Source organism: Mustela putorius, unplaced genomic scaffold (assembly GCF_011764305.1).
Source record: "Mustela putorius furo isolate JIRA1106 unplaced genomic scaffold, ASM1176430v1.1 tig00537248_pilon_pilon_pilon, whole genome shotgun sequence".
Lineage (NCBI taxonomy): Eukaryota > Metazoa > Chordata > Mammalia > Carnivora > Mustelidae > Mustela > Mustela putorius.
The window spans coordinates 8249861-8274674 of NW_025422387.1; the positions used below are offsets into that span (position 1 = coordinate 8249861).

Consider the following 24814-nt stretch of genomic DNA (forward strand, 5'->3'; position numbering starts at 1 on the left):
AGGTAAGGAGGAACCAATAAGAGCTGGACACTTGAAATATTTATTAATTTTTTCACTGGAAAAAAAGACATTTGAATCGCCTCGCTGCTGCTGGCAGAAGGCAGTCGGGCAAACTGGAGAGCTGCTTTTTGAAAAGGCAGCGGGAAGGCACTGGGGAGCACCCGCTCCGTCCTCCCTAGAGCTTCCAGGTGTTGGCACCCCGGCCCAGGGCTCCCCCTGAGGTAGGACAGGGCATGGTCCAACTGATGCCTGTTGCACAGCTGGGGAAAAACCCAAGGTTCAGGGTACAGAGGAGTCTGCCAGCAGCCAGCAGGCCTTTCTTAGAGGTAGAGGCTAGAGCTGTGCCATCCAAGCCAGTGGCCGTAATTGGGCCAGGGCCATAGGCTCACATTTTGGAGCCATTCACTAATGCATATAATATAGGACCTGTTTCTTTGGACTTTTATTAACATGGCGACTAGAAATTTCAGAATTCGGTATGGGTCTCACGTTCTAGTTCTGTTGGATGGTGCAGCTCTAAGACTCAGCCTGGGATGGCCTGACGCTCACTGTGTTCTGCCCGCCCTCTGAGTTGCCCTGTCACCCTAATAAGCCCGAGCTTGGCAGCGGTTTGAGTGAGCCCTGAGGAGAAGATGCAGGAAGGCAGCAGGGCATGGCTACAGGCCCTGGAACACTCCACTGCCCTTCTGGCACCAGCCCGGAAGGCACTCAGCCTCCAAGAGGCTCCACAGATAAGCCAAGAAGGTAGAAGGAAGTCTACCTTCTGTCCGCAGCTTTGTCCACAGCACAGCCCCGTCTCCGATGTCCCAGAAACAAGGCTTAGCTGTTGTCCCTGTGCAAGGCGACAACCAGGAACCTCCAGCAGAGGCAGCCGTCCCCCCGCGGACTGACGTCCATCTCGCCACCTGCAGTGACACCTCCCGGCCACCAGGCGGCCCCAGGTGCAAGGCGGCACTCAGACACTTTTCAAGTGAATCACCCCAAATTCCGTCAGCAGGGCCACCACGAGGAAGCTCCCATAGAAGAGGAGCAGGCAGAAGCCGTAGACTCTGCTCAGCTGGAAGCACTGCAGCGGGACCGAGACCAGGGAGCAGACGAGGCTGAGGCCCAGGGCGCCCGCCAGGACCCACACCAACAGTCCATCTGGCTCCAGCTGTGGGGGGAACGGGGGAGGGGGGGAGAGGCTGGGTCACTGCAACCACCAGTCGCCCGTCCCTCACTGGAGGCCAGTGCAGGACTTCCGACCCCTCTGGCCACTCCCCACCTTGAAGTTTCCTGCTTCGAGCGCCCTAACTTGGGGTCTCTTGTCATGCAGCCCTGAGAGGCTAACACAGGCAGTGACATACACACAGATGTAGAAAATTCCTCAAGCCACACAAAAGAGTCAACAGTGAAGTTGTCCTCTCCCCACTTCCCTTCCTTCCACACTGGGGACTGTGCTGGGTGTGTTCCCCGCACCATCTATGCTCTCATCTTCCCGCCCGCCCGTGCGGGGAGCGCCATGACCCCCAGGACACACACGAGCAAACTAGTGAGCGAGGGGCAGAGCCCAGATGGACATCCAAGCTCTGAAGGACACCGTCTCCTCCTCCCCACACAGTGGCGTGGCTGCATACACTGAGCGGGGGCACATGCACACACACCAGACCAGCAAGGCAATTCGGAAACCAGAAATGGAATTGTGCACTGGGCAGTGTTTAAGAGCTGCCTGTGTTTTCCACCCAACACAACCCACGGCCACCCTCCCCGATGGCCTTCCCGGGTGCCTTGTGCCTTACTTAACAGCGGGAGCATTTTGGACACTCAGTACAAAGGCAGTGGAACGCAGACACACGCATGCACGCCCGCACACAAACCCCACAAAGAGCAAGAGGAAGGAAGAAATAGAACCAGTGGAGTCGACCCTAAAGCCTCATTATCCGCAACTGCCTGGGAACTGATAATGAAAGGAGCCTACTAAACCCGTGAAGAGCATAGACAAAATTCGCTGATCCTGTTCACCTTTTAAGAAAAGCAAACTATCCGGGTCACCTGGGTGACTCAGTCTGTGAGGCGCCGACTCTTGGCTCTGGATTTCAGCTCACGTCGAGATCTCAGGGTTGTGAGATTGAGCCCCTGCTTAAGAGTCTTTGTCTCCTCGGCCCCTCCCCCGCAAAGACTGTCTACTTAAAGAAAAGCAAACTTTCTGAGCAGTAAGTTAAGTTCATAGCTATTTGTGTGGGGGCCTGGCCACTGCCAAAGGCTAGCCCCGTGTCAGCTAATTATAAGCCAGCCACAAGTCATCACCATTGTCACCATCGAGAGCCGAGAGAGAGCGGGTGACTGTTCCTGCTAACATTGCCATCTTTCGGCCTCACAGGACCGCAAGTGCACTCGTGGGTTTGGGGGAAGCCTGCCAGCTGTCTCCCGAGGTCCATCATCATCGTTCTCTTGTTCAGGCTTTGAATTCGGGTCCTTCTGAACAGAAGTGCCCAGTGTGTGACCCAGTGTGATATCTGAGACCAGCAAAGTCCCCTAGGAATCTTGACTTCTCTAGAAAATCTGGAGTATCTGGCCACACGAGCGCCCCCCCCACCCCCGCCCCTCCGAGTCACCTGCATGTTTCGGTTACCTTCCTGGCCCTGGCAAGTGTTAGAACAGAGGGGGTCTCAGGCGACCTACCCTCATGGTCCCCAGGGAGCTTATTTTAAAATGCAGGTTTCCAGGCATTTCCCTGGAATGCCTGGGACTGGAGGTCCCATGCACCCCCAGGAAATTCTTGGGCATCGTGGGAATGGGTCTCAGAACCTTTTCCAAATCTGCCAGGCTCCCGCCTGCTGGGGCTCCTGCAGTCCCTCATGCTGGTCTGTCCTGTGAGCAGTGCTAAGACAAGGTGTTCGGCCTGGCCCTTACCTTGTGCGTGCTGCCCAGGAGGCTTGTGGGGGGGGGGCCTTCAACCCCACTTCACAGGCAAGGAGACTGAGGCCCAGAGATGTCCTAAACTCACCCACAGTCACACAGCAAAATACTTAAGTGATGGGACCATTACCTAAATCCGGGGCCTTCCTGCCCATTCCCGGAAGCTACGTCCTAGTTACTCCTGAACTTATAAGGAATATGTATTTTCCACCCTCTATTCAAGATAGTTTTGGAACATTCTACAGATCAGGCTTGTCACAAACTCAGACAACGCCCCTCCCCGGCAAGCATAGGCCGCTGAGATGTGAATGGTCTCAGGGTGGGACCCCATGAGAAGGGGGCCCCTCGCAAGAGAGTCTGGCCACTCACCTTCACCTCCGCCGTGGGGCTCCTGGAGATCTGGAGCAGACAGCCCAGCCCCACTCCGACCAGCAGATCTGTGGCCTGGCTCAGGAAGTTTGCTGGAACAACAGTCCCCCCACGCCAACTGCATACCCGTCAGCTTTGCTTACGGTCTCTGCACCCCAGCCCCAAAACTCCCTCTCTGAGGAGATCCTGCCCAGTGTTAGACCTTTTAGGAAGGCAAGTGTCCACTGTGCTTTCGGCACTCGCTCTGTAAACAGGGAATGAGGTGACAGAAGGAAGCGCTTGGCACGTGGTGAACACTCGGCTTCCCTGCAGCTAGGTGAAGTGACCACCCACCGTCCTCTGGGGGACGGAGCACAGGTCAAAGCCATCTCTAGGTATTGTTCAGGGGACCCTGGTCCAGGCAGAGCTCTTTCCTTCTCATCCCAGCCTGAAGGATTGCAAGAGGCCAGAGCCTGAAAGCCGGGAGCACGTCTCAGTGGGGGCAAGGGGCCCCAGAAAGCCCTGTCCAGCCAGGGAGTTACACACACCAGGAACGCCTCCGGGCCCCACCCATTCAAGATGGCCACCCCCCTGGCACTGGGCTTGGCCCACATGCCCTTGCAAGCTGGTGCCTGGTGCCTGGGCACAGCACACCCTAAGGGCTTTCAAATACCCCGACTTTATTTCACAACCAACATCATCTCCCGCTTGTTGGACACAGAGCCTGGGCCAGACACGGTCCTGGGTGCTGTGCCCCACCGTCGATCATCATCCCAACCCATTCTGAACGCACAGAGATCACCGAGGGGCAGAAAGCAGGATGTGTGCGAAGCCCCAAGGTCACATACTGGGGACGTGGTGGCGCCGGACCTGGGACCCAGGACCAGCGACTTTCAAATCCCTTTCTTTTCTCAGCCCCAGGCGGCTTGCTTGTCTTTGTCTTCTCTAGATAGAACAGGGGGCAGCAAGTTGCAGCCTGCAGCCCCTCTGGCCCGCTGTCCACTTTCATAAAGTTTTATAAATAAAGTTTTATTGGAACATTTAATGAGTGGCCACGCCCACTCATTTCTGTATTGCCTATGGCTGTTTTCACACTATACAGTGGAGTCAAGTAGTCACCAGAGAGGTTGGTATGGCCCACAAAGTCTAAAATATTTACTCTCTGGCCCTTTCAGAAAAAGCTTGCCAAGCCCTAAAATCTATAGACCATGACATCTATAAGCAGGAGGAAGAGGGTCTTCCTCAGTGCCCTCAAAAACTCAGCATGGGGGCGTCTATGAAAAACACCACCTTGGGGCACCTGGGTGTCTCAGTGGGTTAAAGCCTCTGCCTTCAGCTCGGGTCATGATCTCAGGGTCTTGGGATAGAGCCCCGCATAGGGCTCTCTGCTCAGCAGGGAGCCTGCTTCCTCCTCTCTCTCTGCCTGCCTCTCGGCCTACTTGTGATCTCTGTCTGTCAAATACATAAATAAAAATCTTTAAAAAAACAAAAACAAACAAACACCGCCATCCACCGAGTGCTTACCACGCATTTCTGTCACCTCATTCAGTCCATACAACAACCCAGCTGTGGTTGGTCCTCTCAACATCCCCATTTTACAGATGAGGAAGCTGAGGTTCCCAGCAGCTGTGTCTCCTGCCCCAGGTGTTCCAGGAAGGAACACTCCCCTATCCCGGGAGTGGGGCATGGAGCACAGCCATGGCCCTTGGAGCCCGTGCCGCGGGCAGGGCAGCCCCACAAAGGATACTCAAGATGATGCCGCCGAAACAGGCTGAGAATGCCATCCGCGGGTAACCCTGGCGGGCCAGTGTGAAATCTGAGAAGGCATCTGCAGGGAAATGAGACCGCTTTGAATGATGAGTAGTTCCCCCTGGCCCTCTTGGGTCATTCACTCCTTACTGTTACCCACAGTCATTCAGTCAACAAACACTGATGAGTGCCCATCTGGGCCTTGCAGTAGCTAGCTGGGTGCTGTGGCCACAGCATCCCATGACACAATTCCCTTCTTGATTCTTTCTACCCCATTCTTTCCCACTAGGGGCAACTCTGGGATGTGACCTACCATTACTGCTAGCATGCACAGCACATTTATGTAAATTTGGAAAAGGTGCCCAAAAAGCTCAGTGGAAAGAGAGCTAGATTTCAGCCCCCCTGACTCCTTGTCTGAATGTTCTTGTGCAGTGCACAACTTAGCCAACCCTACCTGACGTCTATAGTTAGAAAAGGGTCTACTGGTGTATCCATGAATGCCTACATATGTCACACACCCATGTACACATTCAGCATGGTTGGCTGCAATAGGCTCCATGTCCTGCCTGAACCCTGGGGAGGCAACTGTCCATACAGCAGAGAGTGGGGAAGAGGGTGGGGCCTCTCTAGTCTCCTGGCCTGGATATAAGCCAGGCCACCTCAACCCAATGCCCAGTGATGATTATTCCAAACCACAGTGGGTCTGAGCTCGTGCTGAGGGCAGGTGCCCCAGATGGCCCTGCTCACGTGCACTCTGGCTAGGGGAGCAGAGAGCAGTGATGCAGCTGCACTCGTCCCAGAACCCCAGCTGCCCCCGAGTCACCTCCAATGCTGTTCCCCCAGGCCAGCAGCGTGAGCCCCAGGACAGTGTTGCTCAGCCGGAAGACCACTCCCAGGGTCTGCAGGATGTTCACCACCTCCGTGGCTGCCGCATTGATCCACAGGGCGCTGGTCAGGAAGCCCAGGAAAGCAAAGAGCTGGGGAGGGAATGAGTGGTGACGGGACCACGGCCAATCCCCAACAGGGATACGGTCCCCAAAGGCACATGGAAACATGGCCTCAGTTCCTCATCACTAAGGCGGGATGATCACGGTACCCACCCGCTGAGATTCTTGTGAGCAGAAATGAGTTAACAGATTCAGAGCTGGCAGTGCTCGGCACATAGTAAGTGCTCCGTAAAATGTTAGCTCGGCATTACTCTTCTGTCAGGGAAGAGTTCCAGAAGCTTCCCTCAGCTTCCAGGCTAGGGACCAAATGCTGTCCCACGATCACAAAAAGAAACTCCGTGCCCATGAGCAGTGATTCCCCATCCCACCAAGCCTTCCTCCAGCCTTGGCCCTCCACTACTCTGCTTCCTGTCTGTATGGATTTGCCTGTTCTAGACACTTCATACGCGGACTCACACCACGCGTGGTCCTTCGTGGTGGGCCTCTCTCACTCGGCGCTGTGTCTTTGGGGGACGTCCGTTGGGAGTGGGTGAAGTACTTCAAAACCCAGTAAAAACACTGGCTGAACACTATTTCCCTACATCATCAATTGGTCGAAATTTGACCTGCTTTGGGTTGACACACTCAAGAATTTCTCAAAATAAAAGCTATAGTTTTTTTTTATCAATACATAGCAAAAAAAAAAATAAATAAATAAACTTGTAAGTGAACTTCGAAGAATACATTCTAAACAAACTGCCTTAAAAAATTCCTCAGCACGCTGCAGGGTGGAGAGAAGGGGGAAAAATAACCCCACGAACACTGGACAATTCCATCCTTGGAACGTGGCTGTGAGACACACGGGTGCGTCCTCCAGAATGAACAGGAGAGAGTCTGGTAATTGTTCAAAAAGTGAAACATAACGCCTGTCCCTGCAGTTTCACCTAGGAACGCACCCAAGAGGAATGAAAGCCTATTTCTAGACCCATGTGTTTACACAAACGTCACAGCAGCGTTGCTTGTTAACAGCCCCAAAGTAGAAACAACGTGTGTCCACCGCTGGTGGACAGATAAACGAAACGTACTGTCTCCATAACATGGATCGTGTTTGGCCATGAAAAGGAGCGACTCCCTAATCCCCGGCTAGTGCACGGGACGACCCTGAAAACATGAGGCAAACTCACAAAGGACCACATGTCGTAGGATCCCATTTCCAGGAGAAGTCCAGAACAGGCAACTCCACAGACACAGGACACAGGTGGGCGGGGGCCGGGGGCTGGGGCAGGGGCAGGGGACCGACTGCTCACGGGTGTGGGTCTTGAAATGCTCTCAGATTGATGGTGGTGATCGTGGCAAAACTCTGTGTATATAACAAAAACCGCTGAATCCCACACTTTAAATAGGCAAATTATATGTATGGTATGTGAATTACATCTCCATAAAATGAAGCTGTTGCCAAAAAAAAAGGATCTTGAAAAGGAACAAAACTATCCTCTAAAGTGGTCTTAAAGACCTGTCATTATGGAAAGTGATTCCGGGCCTGTCTGCCCCAGGGACACAAACAGGACGCCCTCCTGGGAGACCCTACTGTCCTCTTGCCCCACTGTGGGATACTGGGGATCTTACCCAGTGAAGCCTGGGGGGCTCGCTGTTGGATGTGGCAAAAAAGGTCACCGCAGCCACGGCCGTGCCCGCAATCACCACGACGGCCCAGACAGGAAGGAGGCCACCTATCTCATAGACGCCATCTGCAGAAGGGCAAGAAGGGGGAGGGGTGCTGGTACTTTCCACTGCTTCAGCTTGGCCCCTGCTCCTGAAGGGCACACCCCGTCCCCAGAATGAGTAGGAGCGCTTGGGGGAGAGGCCCAAGGATAAAACTCATTTACATGCGATTGTTTGAACATAAAATGTCCCCAGTGCTACTCTGGGCACTTGAGGGGGACAGAGAAATTAAAGACAGAGGGCTTGCCCTGAAGCTAGCCACACCAGAAAGAAGGCAGACAATGTGAAAGACAGACTCTCCCCAGCCTTCTGCTAGGAGACCAGGATGGGAATAGCTAAGCCCACTCACCACCACTGTCCTCTCCCACGCCCATGGCAGACATCTCTAGTCAACCATCATGCCGATGCCTCTTCCAACTGAGCTTCAAGGCAGCACCCTCCAGCCAGGCATTGCCAATGGATGGGCATCGCTCCACTAAATGAACCGTACAGTCAAACCCAACCCTTACCCACTGGTCCTGGAGCCCAGCACCTGCTCTCTTGATAAGACCACTTCACAAACCAACCCATTCAAAGTTATGAAAGTTCTGGGGCCTCCTGGGTTGGCTCAGTCAGTTGGTTAAGCATCCGACTCTTGATTTCAGCTCGGGTCTTGAATTCAGGGTCATGGGATTGAGTCCCGCATTGGGCTCCGTGCTCAGCGGGGAATCTGCTTGAGATTCTCAGGCTCCCCTTCCCTCTGCCCTTCCCCCATGCCACCTCCAGTCTCTCTCTCTCTCCAATAATAAATAAATCTTTTTTAAAAAGTTATGAAAATTTCAGGGGCTTCACATCAAAACATGAAAAGGGGAAAACCCTATAGGCAGACGGCACACTCTAGAATTCTCCACACACAACCCTTTCCACCACTAGGGAGTTAGTACTGGTCTCAAAGGCAGTGGATGGTTTGGCTGCCCAGACCCCTGCGTCCAGACTTTCCTCTCCTTCTTCGGTCTAGCTCACTGGCTCTCCAGTGTCAGTGGCATTAGAATTACACAAGGGAGCTGATACACAGAATTGTGTCCACGATCCATTGTGTGTGGATCTCAGGAGGTCATTTTGGCTGGACGTGGTTCGGACCGGGTAGTGCCGGCTTTGGAACCTGACACCTGAGCAAGGGGCCTTTTCTCTGAATTTGCCAAGCCTGTTCTGGGGGAGTTTCAGGAGGCGGCTGGGGTGCAGGGTGGTCGGGAAGGGCTTCTTTGAGTGCTGAGGATGTGCGATGACACGTGAACAGAGAGAGGGTACGAAGGCCACAGGGGAAGAGGAGAGAGCTGGGTGGGAAGGAACCAAGCAGGTCGACGCCGGCAAGGACAGAGAGCAGGGAACGCAGCTGTCTTAAGAATGGCCGGGGCGGTGTGGACTTGGACCAAGAGGTACTAGGGAGCCACGGAGGTCTTTGAGTGGAGGAGTGACCACAACCTCGGAAAAGCAGCACTTTAGAAAGATGGCTCTGGGTGTTGCTCAGAGAGGGAGGAGGCTAGGAGGCTCTGCTAGCAGACCCGATACCCCCTCGGGCAGGGAGCCAAGTCCAGGGCTCAGCCCAGACAAGGGTCATAAATGCTTTCGCCTGAAGCAGTAATTCCCCAGTGGGGACCTGCTATCACCAGATGGTGCTGGTATGTGGGCAGGAAACTACCGTGCCACTATCGCATCCTAGGTGAGCGATTTCTCCTTTGTAGGAAATCTCCACGGGTGCGAATAGGTCTGCGGCGTCTCTAACCCCTGCTGCACACCCTATGGAACAGAGACTCCAGGCTCAGATGCTTTATTTTTATTGTATTTATTTTTGCAATTACCTTGAATTTACTGGCAATGAAGCCACTTTCCTATTGGTGCAGTTCAGTAACTTTAAAAACAGCGGATTCAAGAAAAACGTCCATGGGAATAGTCAGCGATGGGAGAAAAGTCAAGCGGCTGGGTCGTGAATGACAGATGCTTGGGGTCCACTCTTTTAAGAAGCCCCAGGGGTGACAGGGAGTCCCTGGCAGTGGCCTGGCCTACGAGGCTGGGTTCATCCACTCAACAGGGAATGGAAGACTGATGAACCACACAGCTGGAACCCCTAAGGGGCGCCCTTCTCAGCTCTGGGGTCACCCTGGGACCTGGTGGGCTCTCTCACAGTGTCCCCCCCGCCATAAATCCAGGAGGGGACCCACAGAGAACTTGCTGACCCTGTTAGAGCCAAAAACACCACCGCCAGCCATGCACTGGCCCCCAGCGCCCTACCTCCTCCACCTCCCGGTGATGCCGGGGGACAGAGAGGAGGGGGCAGCGTGAAACACTAAAGGCAGACAACAGGAAGAAGCCCGAGCAGCGGGAGCTGGAAGGTGCCTGACAACACTGGGCATTTCTTGAGCCAGAGCAGGTCAGAAAGGGCAAGGACAGCCTGGAGCAGACAGAGAAAACTGCAGTTCCCCAGCCGGGTACCCCAAGAGGCGAGGGAGGGGACTGCCTGCTGCGGCGGAGAGCGGGACCCCCATACACTGGGGGCGCCCTTTTCAGAGCCAGCCAGTTCTGCCTTTGGGAATGCCGGACCCGCATTCTGATGTGAAATCTCCTAATATTTTAACGCAGGCAAGTGATGGAGGGCTGGACCTGGTCCAAGGGCCACCAGTATGCTGCCCCCACCCGCGGCTGGCAGCACCGGCTCGGCTGAGCGTGGGACACTGGTGCCCCTTTACGGCACAAGCATATGTTAAGTGCCCGGGATTCCACCTCAGGCCCAGGACCCCGTGGTGCAGCTGAGAAGAAAACTCTGGAATGGGGGGGGGGGGAGGGCGGGGGGAGGTGGGCTGGCCTGGGGAGGGGATACTCACAGGCTCCCGACTGCAGGGTCAGGACCAAGACCAGCGGGCTGGTGACCAGGTGCAGGCAGTTGAGGGGCCGTTTCCAGTTCCCGTCTTCTTTGTCGGGGTCCACAACAGGGACCGTGAGAAGCAGCAGGAACTCCACGGGCAGCTGCCAAGGGAGCCAAGGCAGGAAGGTGTCACTAGGGAGGCCCGTGTCTGGGCCAGCCACCCCCTGGGCAAGGTTACCCAGGAATGCAGTCGGTGTGGCTAAGGCCCCGGCCTTGGGCAGGCCCAGGCCCAGTGCTGCCGGTGGTCGCCTGCTGCTGCTGCAACCCCAGCCCAAAGCCAGTGCCTTCCAGAAACACAAATCGATCCCCTCCTGGCTCTGGGGCACGGAGTCCTAAAATTGAGGTCTTGGTGAGGCCACATGCACCCCTTGGCTGGTGGCCCTGGTCAGTCCCAGTTGTGCTTCTGGGATCACATCTCCTCCGACTCTGGCCTCTACCCCCAACCCTACTCTTTTCCCATAAGGACCCTTGTGGGGACATCAGGCCCCCCTGGGTAACCCAGGAGATGCTCTACCTCCCCAGACCCTTCATCCCACCTGCACAGCTCTTTTGCCAAGAAGGTAACAGAGTCACGTTTCTGGGGATCGGGACCTGGAGACCTTGTTGGGGGGGGGTTGGCGTGACTCAGGTGACCGTGGTCCCTCGTCCACTAACCCTGACCTCAGCCCCAGATGTAGGAACTATGGTTTTTCTCACCTTCTGGAAAAAGGGACTGAGGCTCAGAGAGGTTAAGGAACTTCTCCAAAGACACACAGAGGGTATGTGAACTGGGATCCAGGGCCAGCTCCGATGGACTCCACACCTTGCACTTTCAGCCAATAACTAAATTAATAATCTCATGTACGCAGCGCTCACTACACGCCAACCACAGAGACATCATGGGTTTGGTTCCAAACCACCTCAGTAAATGCGGGTCCCAAGACAGCAAGTCGAACGAATTTTTCGGCTTCTCAGCCCGTAGAAAAGTGATGTTTACGCTACGCTGCCTATTAAGAGTGCTGCAGCATGGCGGCCCCCCAAAATATCTACATTTCCTTAATTAAAAAAATATTTTATTGCTAGAAAATGCTGTCAAGCAGCCGGGCTTCCAGCAAGCTGTCATCACCGTGCCCAGATCACCACAACCCCCAGAGTAGTGGGGAAAAGACTGAAATGTGGCAAGAAATTCCAGCTGGTGACATGGGGACACGGAATCAGTCAATGCTTTTGGAAAAGCTGTGTTAACATGACAACTAAGCACAGGGTCCCGCAGACCCGCAACCTGTAACAGACACAGTGTCTGTGAAGCTTGGGGAAGCCAAGTGCGATGAAACGAGGCATACGCCTGTTTGGCACCATACTCAGCCCATCACGTAGTAGCTTTTATGAAATTGTTACGATTTAATCAAACCGCGATAGGCCTGATACCATTCACAATTCTTCAATCCCTTCCTAGAACAAAGCAGTCCCCTCCCTTGCCTCTTCAATCCCTTCCTAGAACGCCCATGTCTTTTGTCAAGTGATTAGAGGCTGCAGAATGTATTTTCCTGCCCCACTGACGTTGAACGTGGCCACGGGCCGAGCTTCGGCTCATGGGCGGTTGGTGAACGTGACCGGAGTAGAGGCTTAAAATGTGTGCGCAAAGTCTGTCTTGGCCTCTTGTGCCAAGACAAGAACACACACCCCCACCCCAAGTACCCAGTAGGCCCAGGATGTGCTGCTGGGCAGACTGGAGAGGCTCCCTCCCCTCTCCCTCTGTCCCAGATGCAATCCTTCCTCAATGTGGCACAGGTCAGGCCATCAGTCAAACTATGACTCCGTTTCCCCATCATGTGCCATGTAATCTATTCTGAAAGGGTCTCAGCAGACCCTGGCCCGTCCGTTCTCACTGAGATAGAGAAGATTGAGTGGCCACTGTCCTTTGTTGTCATGGAGCCATGAGTCTGGTACCAGAGTCCCCCCTCTCCTACCTTGAACACCTTGAGGGCCCTCCAAGACACTGACTTGCTCCTCCACTTCCTGTAATCCAGGGGGTTGAGGGCATGGGCCAGGATCTGAGCCGTGGTCTCCTGATAGAAGAGCAGTGGTCGGTACTCTTCACCTGGGTGTACGAGGGGGAGAGGGGCAGGTGTCCCTGGCTGGCTCAGCGTCCAGGAGAACCCTCTCCCTGCCCCCTGGTCCTCCCAACCCTCAGGAAGAAGGAAAAGCCCAGGGCCTGGCTTGGCTCTTGTGCAGTGAGAGATGGGGCTGCTTCGAAACCTCATTCCTGGGCCCTCGACGGCCACCTCTCTCCACCCCTCTTTCCCCAGCCCGGCCCTGGTACCCCACCCCAGCTGGGCACAGAGTCCAGACTCACTGTAGTCATAGCTGTTGGAAGACACGGGCTCCTCCTCGGAATCTGAGAGCATTTCTGTAGGAGAAAGGGGAGTTTCACATGAGCCAGCTAGGGAGCCAAGACCCGCCCCCCCCCCCGGACCCCCTGCACCGTTCCCAGGTAGGACAGCTCTGGGACAGGGCCATTTTCAGGGTACAGGTGTGTAGGCCCTCTGGACCTTGGCGTTCTCAGCAATCCCTAGGCATGCTCGGAACTCTTACTGAGTGAGAAAGTCTAACTCAAAAAACACCTTCACATGTAATGCTCTAGCTATAAAGCTAATTTAATAAGTGCATTTAAAGATAATCTCAAACATTGGCAGACTTCAATTTTCTTTCCAGAATTTGGAGCCCATTGTATTTTTCTTTTTCAGTCTGAAACTTTTCTTGGAAGTCCTCGGGAATGCTACATCCTGAGCCCAGCAAAGAGGGGCCTTAAAAGGACTATTGTCTTCCTCATCGCTATCCCTAGTCCTGCCTCTGTGTGACCTTAGGCCCTTCTCCAGGTCTCATTCCCCCTCTTCCTCCAGCCTGATGGGCTGTGATGGGTCTAGAAGACGGCACAGGGCTGATGTGTGCTGAACTTGGAAGGTTCAGTAGACAGAGGAGAGGAGAGGAAAAATCACGGAAGACTTCCTGCAGGGGGAGTCATCGGCACCTGTGTGTTGTTTATGGGGATGTGTATATGTATATGTACCTGGGTGTGTTGTGTATCTATTTGTATATATATGTATTTGTATGACTGCGTGTTGTGCAGATGTGTGTGGACATGGATTTGTATATGTGTGTGCTACGTGTGTATGTGTGTTGGTGTGTGCACATATTGGTATGCGCATACACGGGTGCAGAGGCATAGGGTTTGAAGCCGAGGGCAGTGGGGAGCATTACTGGATGTAAGCAGTGACAGATCTGAGACAGATGTTGCCCTGGAGAGAGCACGGAGGAGGAAGAGCCAGTGAAATAGGACACACGGATGACAAGGCCTCACCAGCACAGCCAAAGTATGCAGGTGGGACCTTGGCACAGAACAAGTAGGAAAAGTTCGAAGAGACAATCGACAATGACGTTGGCCTCTGGAGATGAAAAGCAGTCATGAAGGGTGCACAGGGAGTCAGCTCCCACTGGCCTCATGGGAACTCAACTCGGACCCCTACCTGGAGTGCCTGGCATGGAGTAGACCAGGGACCGCCTCCGCTGCCATCGGTAGATCCAGGTGCAGAGAACCACAGTGATCACGTAGAACACGTACAAGCCCAGGTAACCTGCAGACAAGGGTGCAGGCTGTCACCAAGTGGCATCCCGGCCACAGCCCCAGACAGCAGGTACTGCCCGTTCTCCTGCTGGTGCCTGCTGGTGGTGGTCTGTGTTAGCCCAGCCTAGTAGCAGGCGGGAAACAGCCACGTTAGAGCCCCCAACCTACCGCCTTGCTTTTCCTCGGCCCATCTTCCCTTCCTGCCTTCCAGAATTGGGCAAAGAGGTAACACCGGGCACAGTCGCCTCCAGGACCTGATTCAAGTGCTAAGGGCTGGAGTCCTGCTCTAAGCCCTGAGAAGCTCAGCCCCACAGACCGCAGCCCCCGAGCTCTGGTGGCACTGGGTTTGGTGAGAAGGGGCCTGGGGACAAATCAGAAGGCAGCAAGGGAGAGTCCGAGGTGCTTTTTCAGGCTGCCTCCCTGGTGTGGTGCCCTGTCTCTGGCAGGACCTGTGAGCCTCTGTGGCTGTTGCCTGCTCTTGGTGACACCAGTTCTAGGCCTCTAGTCCTCGCTGGGCTCCAGCCACCATCCCCTTGCCTCTCAGCGGCTCCTATAGTTGCCCCTGATCCCTGGATGTCCTGGTATCCCTTGTGGGTTTCCAGAACGCCGTGTGAACTGTTTCTCTGTCCACGTTACTTGAACCACGAGTGGATTGTGTGCACTGCAGGGACACTGGGGGCCACAGTCAGCAACCCGGCCAGAGTGCTTGTTAAAATGGGACACTGAGAAAATCCAGAACATCACCCCGGGCTCCCCCCAGCCCCCTTTGTTTATCTGAACCGCAGGTTCCCTTTTTTGGGCTCAAGCCAACGGAGAGGTTTCCCTCCTTCAGAACCGGAAGTGACACTGTGCCCGGCTGGTTACCCGCTCGCGTCCCCTGGTGCCTTCCACCTGCCAGCCCTGCGGCTGCTCACCCAGGGCCCATGGCAGCGTGACCCTGCCGAGGTAGAGTGCGGTGAAGGTCAGGAACACAGCCACCATGTAGAAAATGATGTCTCTGAGGAAGGGCCTGGAGGCGGCTGTGAAGGGGCGCAGGATGGCGATGCCGCCGGCCACCACGGTGGTGACCAGCACGCCCGCACCTGGAGGAGAAGATGCCGAGCTCAGCCCGCCCTGCCCCCACCCTTCTGCCCTCCTCCACCTACCCCTGATGCTCGAGGTCCGCTCTTACCAAACAGCGCCCCAAAGGCCAGGCCGGCCGTGCGCGGATCCGAGAAAGCCACCAGGGCGCTGAAGATATCGGGTGCGCCGTTCCCGAATGCCAGGAAGGTGACGCCATGGGGGGAGCACGTCAAGGGGACACAAAGCAGGGGCCCCCGCCTGGCCAGACCTGTCCTGGGCCGTGAGCCACCACCACCCAGTCTCCCAGACTTCCCTCCCACAGCCCTCCTACCCTCCGGGGTGCAGACCCGGGGACAAAAGGATACTGCCACATTGTGGGACAGCTTGAGCACGGTGGAGATGGCTGACAAGTTAGGGCAGAAACTATGGAGAGAAAGCAAACAGGGTGTGCCTTCACGGCCATCCTCCGCCTAAACATGGGGTCACCCCAGTGCCACCCTCCCAGGGACTCCGTTCCCATCTATAAGCTGGATGGGAGCCCAGGCCACACTCACAACTTTGCCGCGGTGACTCCCAGAATCAGAAACAGGTAAAGCAGCCAGAAAGCCTGGGAGAGGGGTGTGGGGTTGGGAGGGGGCGGTGGGACTGTCAAGTCCAGCCTGGGCCCCCAGCCCTGCTCCCTCACACCCCCCTACCCCGGGGCAGGGCCTCACATAAAGGGTGACAGCCAGAGGGAGGAGGTCAGGTGGGAAGTAGCAGAAGACGCCTTCGAGGTAGTTCAGGTAACCCCCTTCACTGCGGCAGTCAGGGGTGGTCCGGATGAAGGGACAGCGGTCAGAGACGTTCAGGCCACACACATCACGACACTGCAGCGAGGGAGAAAGAGGGACATCAGGGGTCGACCCCCTGAGGGCACCTGGACCAGGACCGTCTAAGTAGCTAAAGAGGACCTCCTTCTGCCCAACCCCCTAAGCCCCCCACACCCTTCAAGTGCCAACTGTTTAAAATAGACTTCTTTATACAAGTCATTCATGAATGTGTTTCTCTTCCCTACCCTCCACAATCCCACCTTTCTCCAAAGTTCCCACCACGATCAGTTTCCAGAGTCCCATTACGGGCATAACGACCTTGCACACACATCTTGTTATACAGCTGCTTTCGTTTTACAGAAATAGATCCCTCTTAACTCTCTCGTTTCTACAATTTGCTTTTACCACTTCACATATATACCACCCATTAAGATACTGGTACATGTAGTGAGGAAGAAGGGGATCAAAGTCAAAGCACCCTGAGTCATTTCCATATGCCAGGCACAGGACTAGGAGCTTAAAATGTATCTCAATTAAGTTGTCCCACAGTCTTGCAAGGAAGTCACTATTATCATACCCCCTTGACAGAAAAGGAGACAAAACAGTGTCCTGGGGTCCACTCCGTAGTAGACAGGGTCAGAACTGAGGTTCTAGGGCTGGTTTGAGGTTCTAGAACCCTGTCTTAACCATCAAACGCCCTGTGGATACCCTATGGTCTTTTTTTTTTTTTTTCCCCCCGACCACGGACTACTGCTGTCACTCAAACCTCTCCCCTATGGTCTTTTTAACATTACTACAGTATTTCATGCTCTGAATGATATGGGGGGCGGGGTAATATTTCCCCACCGGTGGGCATACAGGCATGTCTGATTTTCCAGGAGAGCCAGCAATAAACATCCTTGTGCGGGACTCTCTGAGGACATATGAGAAAATTTTGAAAAGAGAATTCTAGAAGTAAAAGTGCTGAGTCAGAGTGCATCAGAGTCTGGATTCCTCCAGGAGCAACCTGAAGACAAGGATTTACGAGGGAGTAAGTATGTATTTGGGAAGTGTATGGAATGCAGTCGCCACAGTGGGGCAGCAGGAGAAGGAGGGGAAAGAAACCAGCGCGGCCAGAGGCCAGGCTGGAACTGTCCACGTTGGGCTGGTAATCCCAGGGGCACGGGAGCTGCGGTATTTATACACCAACTCCTATGAGACATTAGGAGAGGATGCTGGTGGGGGTTGGATGTGGGGAGGTGCTAGTTCCCCAGCACTACCCACCTCCCGTGTTTATGGGTGGTTCTGGAAAAAGATGCTTGCCACTAGAAGTCAACAGAAGCCCTCCCAAAGGGTAGTATACGAAGGACACGGGCAGGGCCCTGACGGCACTTCTTGCACTTAGACACTTGATGGGTTTTGCCAAAATACGCTCCCCCAAGCCTTACTTGTACACACTGGCACCAGCCCCAGCAAATGGGATTCCACACCTGCGCCTGCCCCCCAAGTCTTGTGCAGGCTGATGTGGCAGGAATCTTCTTGCCTTTCAATTGCAAGTCCCTGATTATGTGTCAGAGCCTGTCTTGTGGTCATTTGTATTCCTTCTTCTCAGCTGGAATGTTTGCTTCTTCTTATTGACTTGGAGACGCTCTCTATATAATGGATATTTGTCCTTTGTCATGTCACGCTTGTGCTTAAGCACTGTCCTCCGCCTGGAATGTCCCTCCCCCTTTTCAAACTTTCTGTTAAAAGCTTTGTAAATACCAGCTCACACCCATTAGGAGAGCTACCGTACAAAGCAAACCGAGCTAGAAACTAGCAGGTATCGGCCTGGATAGGGAGGAATCAGAGCCCTCGTGCACTGTTGCTGGGAATGTGAAACGGTGCAGAGCCTTGCCAAACAGGACGGTAGTTCCCGAAAAATCAAAAAAGAGCGTTAGTCACCAGGACAGGGAGCGCTGCTGTCCGGTAAGTATGAAAGCCTTTGGAACATCACAAGGAAAAACACCATCTTTCCTTTCTTTTTTAAACCTGAGAGGTGGGATGTTAACAGGCTTATGGTCATTATTTCCCAATAGACGTACGTTAATTCCTCATGCTGGACACCTTACACTCACCGCAGTGCAGGATGGGAACTCTATCTCAATAAAAGTAGGAAAACATAGAATTACCCTATGATCCAGTAAATCCGCTTCCGGGTTGAAACCAGAAAGAACAGAAAGCCAGGTCTCAGAGAGAAGACACGCACACCCACGTTCACGGCGGCACTGTTCGCGACAGCCAGAAGGGCTAGAAGCAGCAAGTGTCCCCCATGGGTGAATGGATGAACCAGAGGTGGCACATCCACACCGTGACCATCATTCAGCCTTCAGAGGGCAGGGAGTTCCGACACATGCTACAACAAGGGAGAACCTTCTGGAAGCCATAACTGAAAACATCGTGCTTAGTGCAATAAGCGAGTCACCAAAAGACAAATACCCACTAATTCTGTTTATAGGAGGGACCTGGACTAGTCAAATCCACAGAGACAGAAAGCAGAAAGCAGGGGGTGGGGGAGGAGGAAATGGGGAGTTCTTATGTACTGGGGCGGAGCCTCAGTTTTGCCAGGTAGGAAAGCTCCGGAGGTGGATGGCGGTGATGGCTACAACGGCGTGAAGGAGCTGGTGCCACGGAACAGCACACTTGAGAAATGGTTCATGAGGGAGAATTTCAAGTTATGCTGGTAAATTTTAAGTCATGTATATTTCACCCTAATTTCAAAAGAAACTACTTTGTCAGATCGTGGCTCTGTGATCCTTTAGCGCTCTCTGAACCCCCACCAACACCACACGGGGTGGGGGTGGGGGTAAGATTTCTAGATTCTGAGCCCCTGGCCATCGCCCAACCCTGGCCTGTGCCTCTCTGCCAATGTGACACCGAGCCCACTGTATTGAACGTACCTGCTGTCGCTTTGGCCTGCTACCCCACTCCTTCTGAATCCACAATCCTTAGTTCCCCAGATGCATCCTCCAGGAAGCCTTCCCTAACTGCCTCCAGCCCAGGGCGGATCCCCCAGTTATAAACTCTTGTCACTCCAGGTCCCCTCCTTCCAAGCACTTATGTGTTTTGATATCCCCAGTTATTTGTAGGATCATAGACTTGTCCCGTGTCCGCCTCTCCCACCAAAGTCTTGCACAGTGCTGGGCACACAGTCGGTCCTCATAACTGTTTTGCCACACATGTGCTGGTCACCATCTCACTGAGTCTTCATGACAGACTCAGAAGGTTGGTATGATTCTGTCTACTTAACAGATTAGAATGTTTTCTAATTTCTAATTTCTGTTGAGGCACAGAGCGGCAAAGTGACTTGCCCAAGGGCACACAGCCCACCACTGCTAGGTGGTTTCAGACTCAGCTCTGCCTGCAAGTTACCAGCTGAAGCTCCTGGGGAAACAGCCAAGTGGGCAGGGGTAGCCTCCTCTTCCTGTCTGCCTTCCTTCCCAGCTCTCCATCCTCAGGGTCGACCAGGGAGGATCCAGGGAGACGCTCCCACCCCAGCGTGTCTCCATTCCCCTGACAACAGAGTGAGCCAGCAAATCAGGTCCCCGAAATCAGCCCCATCCCAAGGGGGTCATGCCCTCCCCACAAGGTCCACAAGCACCTGTTCGCAGCTCTCTGACCTCGAGTGGCACAGTCATAGTGGTCCTGCTCTGCGCCCGGGGTGGGTGACTTTTCACCTCTGCCCCATTCCCTTCTTATCCTTTTCCCCGAGTCACTAAGGACACCCAGGGAAATAGCTGACCCTCTCCTGGCTCTGGCCAGCTTCCCGTCCCTAAACCTTAGTACCCTCATCTCTAGCATGGAGATGTTTTTATCCATCTCGGGAGGTATAGGAGAGAATTTGTCGAGCTTGACACAGGGCTGGCCTGAGTGCTCAGTAACTCAGAGGTTACCTGGAACAAACAACAGATTACCTCGGTTTTCCTACCCCCAGGGAGCATGACCCTCTTTGGAGAGGCACCAGTGAATTTAATAACCACAGTGACCATAAACCACTTTCCCTTCTGTAAAATGGGCATAATTACCCGTTCAGCCTCAGAAAGTAGGCATGAAGGTGCTCTGCAGCCCCATGAAGTTGGCTTGGGCACTTACCACTCTCAGCCCTTCAGTTCAAGAGGGAGGAGTTAGTTTTTCTGTTCTCCTGGGAATGGGGAAGGCTGGGAACTCCAGCCCCTGCACGTGCAATGGACGCCTGCGGGTCATCGTGAGCAGGCCCCTGCCTTCAGTCTTTAACTTGGGATCCGCTGTGACCTCTCCTCTGCTTATAGACATCAGGATGGCATGATTCAAGTTCCTGCAGCCTGTCTCAATAGCCTATGGGAAGAAGACTTCCTGCCTCTCACCCAAGTGTCCCCATTTCTCCTCCCTCCAAACATCCAAGTCAACAGCACCCCTTTCTCCCCAGAGATCTCCTTTCTTCCACCATCATGCCCTTCCCTCTAACCCCTCAGTACATTCCACTCACTGTGCCCCCAACATTGATCTCAAAACCCCCCATTCCTTTCCTATCCCCCACAACCACCACCACTCTTCTAGATACATGCAACAGCCCCCCACTGGTCTCCCTGGTGGGACCTTCACTCCTCTCAATCCATTCTTCCCAGAGAAGCCAAAGAGCTCCTTTGAAGACATAAATCAGCCTTTGACATTCCTCTGCTTAAAACTCCCCAGGGGCTCCCAACTATTATAAACAAATATCATCTCCTAGCCTCAGCCTATAGGGCCTTTTGTAATCTGGCCACCACTACCTCTTCATCCTCATCTCTTAATATTCTCCCCCTCGCTCACCCTGTTCCAGCCATTCTGGCCTCCTCCATGCTCCAAGAACATACTAAGCTTGTCGTTGCCTCAGGGCCTTTGTGCTTGCTGTTCTCTCCCTGGAATGTTCTTTTTCCAGATGCCTGTATAAGTGACTGACTTTTTCTATTCAGGGCTTGGCTCAGAGGTCACGTCCACACAGAAGCCACCTGTGACCGCCCACTCTGAAATATTTGGAAATATGCCCTTCCCGTCACAGCTCCCACCGAAGAGGCTATTTGCAAATCACTTAACATCTTACCACCTGAAATTTACATGTTTGCTCCACTACTTGTCCTCTTAGAAGACTGTTAGCTCCACCAGATAGGAATTTTTGTCTATACTGTTCCCTGATACACCCCAGGGTTTAGCTCAGTGCCTGGCACATAGTAGATGCTCAGTAAATATTTGCTGATTGGATGAATACACTCCTACCTGATGCCGGCTTCCTACCTGGATGCTCACGTCTTCCATGGGGATTTGGTTCACACCTGAGGCTGAAAACTGGGAGCTGATGTGGACCCCTATATGTGGGCCCCTCGTCCCAGACACCATCTCCACCATCAGCAGCCCCACACAGAAGAAACTCAGCAGTGAGTACAGATACAGCTGTCTGCCAGCCATCAGACCCGGCGGAGCCTGGCCCTCACTCTCTGCTTCCCCTTCTGCCGTGTTTCACTTCCAAATAGCCGGTCGCTCCAGTGGCCTGCAGAGAGTGAGGTGAGAAAGAGGGTCAAGGTCACCAAAGAGCCTAGGCCCTAGCAGGAAGGGACTGAAGATTTTTTCAGTTGAAGAACTGCCCCGCCCGCTAACCCCACCAAAGGAAAGCCAAATGAAACTCCTTCTGGATGGAGGCTCTTTGGAGGGTCTCCCCCCCCCCCCCCCCCCCCCCCCCCCCCCCGCTCATTCAGTATGTAGATTAGTTATGCCCTTCTTCCTAAGGACCCCCCCCCATAGTGTCTCCATGGAGATGCAGGCCTCTCCCACCCACACCCCTACCCTGACACTGGAACATCAGGGCTGGTACGAGGAATCCTGGGACTCTAGAAGAGACTTTAGCTCGGGGATCAGCTGTGGGAAATCAATCCAGGAAGTAGGCAGCGGTGGGGACTTGGCAAGCCCTCGGAACAAAAGAAACCTACTTCTGGGGGTGGATGTGGCCTTTGGGCCACCAATTTGAGACGACTAAGCAATGCTGTTCTGTGACTTCCAATGAAGTAAGCACTTATCATAGGTGACCTCATTTAATTCCCGCAACTGGCCAAAGGGAGGTACTATTATTATTTCCATTTTACAGATGAGCAAACCTGGGCACAGGGCCAGGTCTGTGTCCTTACTCAACTGCTGTGCCTCACCTCTCTCTCATCCAGTCCTCAGGACAACTGTGGAGATGTCCTCCTCTCCGCCTGTCTTACAGAGGAGGGAGCTGGGCTCCGAGGAGTTCCCTAACGTGCCCAAAGTCACAAGGCAAGGAAGTCACAAAGTCAACAGCAGATCCTCCGATGGGGGGAGTCAAGGCCCAGGGGGAAGTGAATTGCTCAAAATCACACAGCGTGTTAGCAGCAGAGCCGAGCTGGATTCTAGCATCTGCTTTTCACCTAAACACCAGGGCAGAACCGGCTTCAGTCCTTCCAAAGAAATCAAACTGGGAAAAAACCCACGTCCTTGGCACACCGACTTCCTTCTTTTGGCTCTGCCCCACGTCGTAGATGAGCATGTTTTATTTTGGCATCAACAGAAACAAAGTCCAGAAAACGTTATTTTTTTGGGTCATTCTTTGCACAGTTATTTCTCAATGACCTGACAGGGCAGGGGCGGGGGAGGAGGCTCCAGAGGAAGAGAAGGAAAAAGAGGGGCAGACAAGGCCTGTCCCAGCTCTCTTTTCTCACCTGTTAACTTTCCCCTCCTCCTGTTTCCTGGAACTTGGCACCGATTTGGACCCAGGCACTCCAGCTTTCCAATTCAGTCACAGCCCAAATTAGGAGCTGTGCGGCCTCAGTGAGGTCACTTCACCTCTCTGAGCTTCTGATTCCGCATCTGCAAAATGGAGACAAATCCTGGCCCATCGGGGCATACAGTAAGAGCTCAATAAATGCCTGCATCTGTGGTGTGCCTCCTCTCTACTGGCTGCCGATTTCTTGCACTTATTCACAAGGGAGCATTTATTGAGCGCTTCCTGTGCGCCTGTCCCGAACTCAGAAGACCTGCAGTCCCGATAGGAAGCGGCGGGCGCAGGAAGTTGGGGCTGCAACCCCATCTGCGGCCCCATCTGCGAGACCCCGAGAACGTCAAAGTGCAGTTTCCCAATCCTTGACGGATGTTGAGAAGTTGAAGTCCGGGTGCCCGGCCCTCAGGCGGCGCCCCGGCAGACGAGGAGACTCCCCTTACCTCGGGCGGGGCCTCGGACCCGCCAACTCCGAACCTCGACCCCGCCGGGCCTCGAGGCCCTCCCGGTGCCCCGCCGCCGGTAGGCGTTGCCAGACCTTCCGCGCTACCCGTCGCCGCGGATCCGGGGGCCCAGCGGGTGGCAGAGTCCCGGGCACTTTCCAGGCCAAGTCGGCCTGGGTGGGTCCCGCTTCGGCCCTGCCCTCGCTGGCCCTGCCCAGTGACACGCCCCCGACGGCTGTCCCCGCCCCCTCCCTTAAAGGTACAGGCTCCCGCGAGGAACCGGGACTGTGCTCTTTCTCGCAGTCCGGAGCCTGTCGGTTCGTGCGGCTGAAGCAGAAGCTGAGATAAAACCTGACGGGTAAAGATGGTAGGAGGCCAGAGAAGGGGCAGTTAGAGGATGAAACTAGGGTATTATTCCCAGATGCTTTGGGAATCAGCGGTGATAAGGGACGCTTGGTAAAGTCCTAGGAGGGGGTAGGTCCTGCCTCACCCACAAATATTCCGGCGGTCCTGCCTGTAATGGCCCTGTTCGTGAGACCTCCTAATTAGGGCCAGCCCTCCGCCCCGTAGCAACGCTTTTAGAAGAAAAATATTGCAAACAGATCAAGACAGGGGAGTCGGTGCTGCGCTCGTACCCGCCTCCCGGATTCCCAGACTCTGGGGAGGTTCGGGTTCCCGCCGTCTCCCCGTGCGCTGGGCGGTAGGGCGGTGGGCTGGAACGCAGCGGGGGGCTGACGTCCCCTCCGGGGCAGCCCCTCAGCCGGACCCTGCTTCTGCAAATGCACCTCCGACGCCTCCGCCCAGCTCTGGGGCCGCCCCGCTTCCCCTTCACCTGCAGGCGGCTGCCCCACTCCAGCGGGCGGAGCCCCTCAGCGTCCAGCCCTCTCTCCCCTTTCGGACTTCATCCGGTATCCCCGCCGCCAGCCCCCTCCCGCGCTGGCCGGGGAAGGCTCCCCATTCCCCGAACACCCTGCTGCATACGTACACCGGCTGCACCTCTGCTCCTTCTGAGCTCCCCGCCGGGGAGGCCACACTTCCCTTTTTCCGCCCGATCAACTCTTACTGGGGTGCCCGGCCCAGCTCAAACGCCGGTTCTCCACCCTCCCCGCCACCCTCCAACGCCGCCATCGCCCCCACGCTCCCGGGTTCCTTACCTTCAAAGAGAGCATACCTCTCGTTCCCCACTCTGGGTCAGATGACACTGCGGTCTAGAGCATGTTCTGTTTGGAATCTCAGAGCATCTGGTTTCTGTGCAAACTTTGGTAAACACACTGTTGGAGCCTCACTTTCCTTCCCTGAAAAATGGGGATAATAAGACCTACCACGTGGGGTCCCCGCAGGGTGAAATCCAGCACTACGACGTGTAAAGAAAGCCCTGGACCCCATGCTGGTGGCTGAGTAAACACTCCCTCCGCGGAAGGCATGGTTGCAGTCATTATTCCATGCATTCTGCAATATGGGAACCCGCATGCCTGATACCCCATCAGCGGGGAGCCCATCAGAGCAGGGCGAAAGCCAAGCTCACTTGCACGCCTGTTCAGGCAATGAGCACAGGGTGCCCGCAGCTGTGCGCTGCAATGACTGAGCCCGCTCT

At 54.6% G+C, this 24814-nt stretch overlaps 1 protein-coding gene across 5 annotated transcripts; it reads right to left on the bottom strand.

Annotated features, from left to right (window-relative positions):
- Window positions 1-24: 24 nt before the first annotated feature.
- On the bottom strand, window positions 25-24227 carry SLC8B1 (solute carrier family 8 member B1). Of its 5 annotated transcripts, XM_045073578.1 has the most exons (19): window positions 23221-23434; window positions 22722-22869; window positions 22188-22430; window positions 21286-21538; window positions 19408-19548; window positions 15922-16074; window positions 15763-15815; window positions 15574-15631; window positions 15318-15423; window positions 15061-15228; window positions 14049-14156; window positions 12878-12931; window positions 12492-12622; window positions 10502-10643; window positions 7548-7669; window positions 5819-5972; window positions 4994-5074; window positions 3268-3335; window positions 25-1153 (listed from the first exon to the last, which is right to left on the bottom strand). In XM_045073578.1, exons 4-19 carry the CDS (start codon window positions 21454-21456, stop codon window positions 956-958), a joined length of 1908 nt encoding a protein of 635 aa, XP_044929513.1. In that variant the 5' UTR covers window positions 21457-21538; window positions 22188-22430; window positions 22722-22869; window positions 23221-23434; the 3' UTR covers window positions 25-955. The 5 variants fall into 5 exon arrangements, with proteins under 5 accessions (XP_044929513.1, XP_044929512.1, XP_044929511.1 ...); XM_045073577.1 differs by lacking the exons at window positions 22188-22430; window positions 23221-23434 and adding an exon at window positions 24206-24227; XM_045073576.1 differs by lacking the exon at window positions 22188-22430 and having other exon boundaries at window positions 23221-23433.
- Between the last annotated feature and the right edge of the window lie 587 nt (window positions 24228-24814).

Excerpts from the sequence above, each read along its gene's own strand:
- SLC8B1 (XM_045073577.1), bottom strand. The coding sequence starts at position 21,456 with ATGGCTGGCAGACAGCTGTATCTGTACTCACTGCTGAGTTTCTTCTGT. Across the intron at positions 15,424-15,573 it reads AGCTGTCCCACAATGTGGCA|GGCGTCACCTTCCTGGCATT; the intron begins GTATCCTTTTGT and ends TGCTCCCCCCAT. Across the intron at positions 7,670-10,501 it reads GACCCTGCAGTCGGGAGCCT|ATGGCGTCTATGAGATAGGT; the intron begins GTGAGTATCCCC and ends GCCCTTCTGCAG.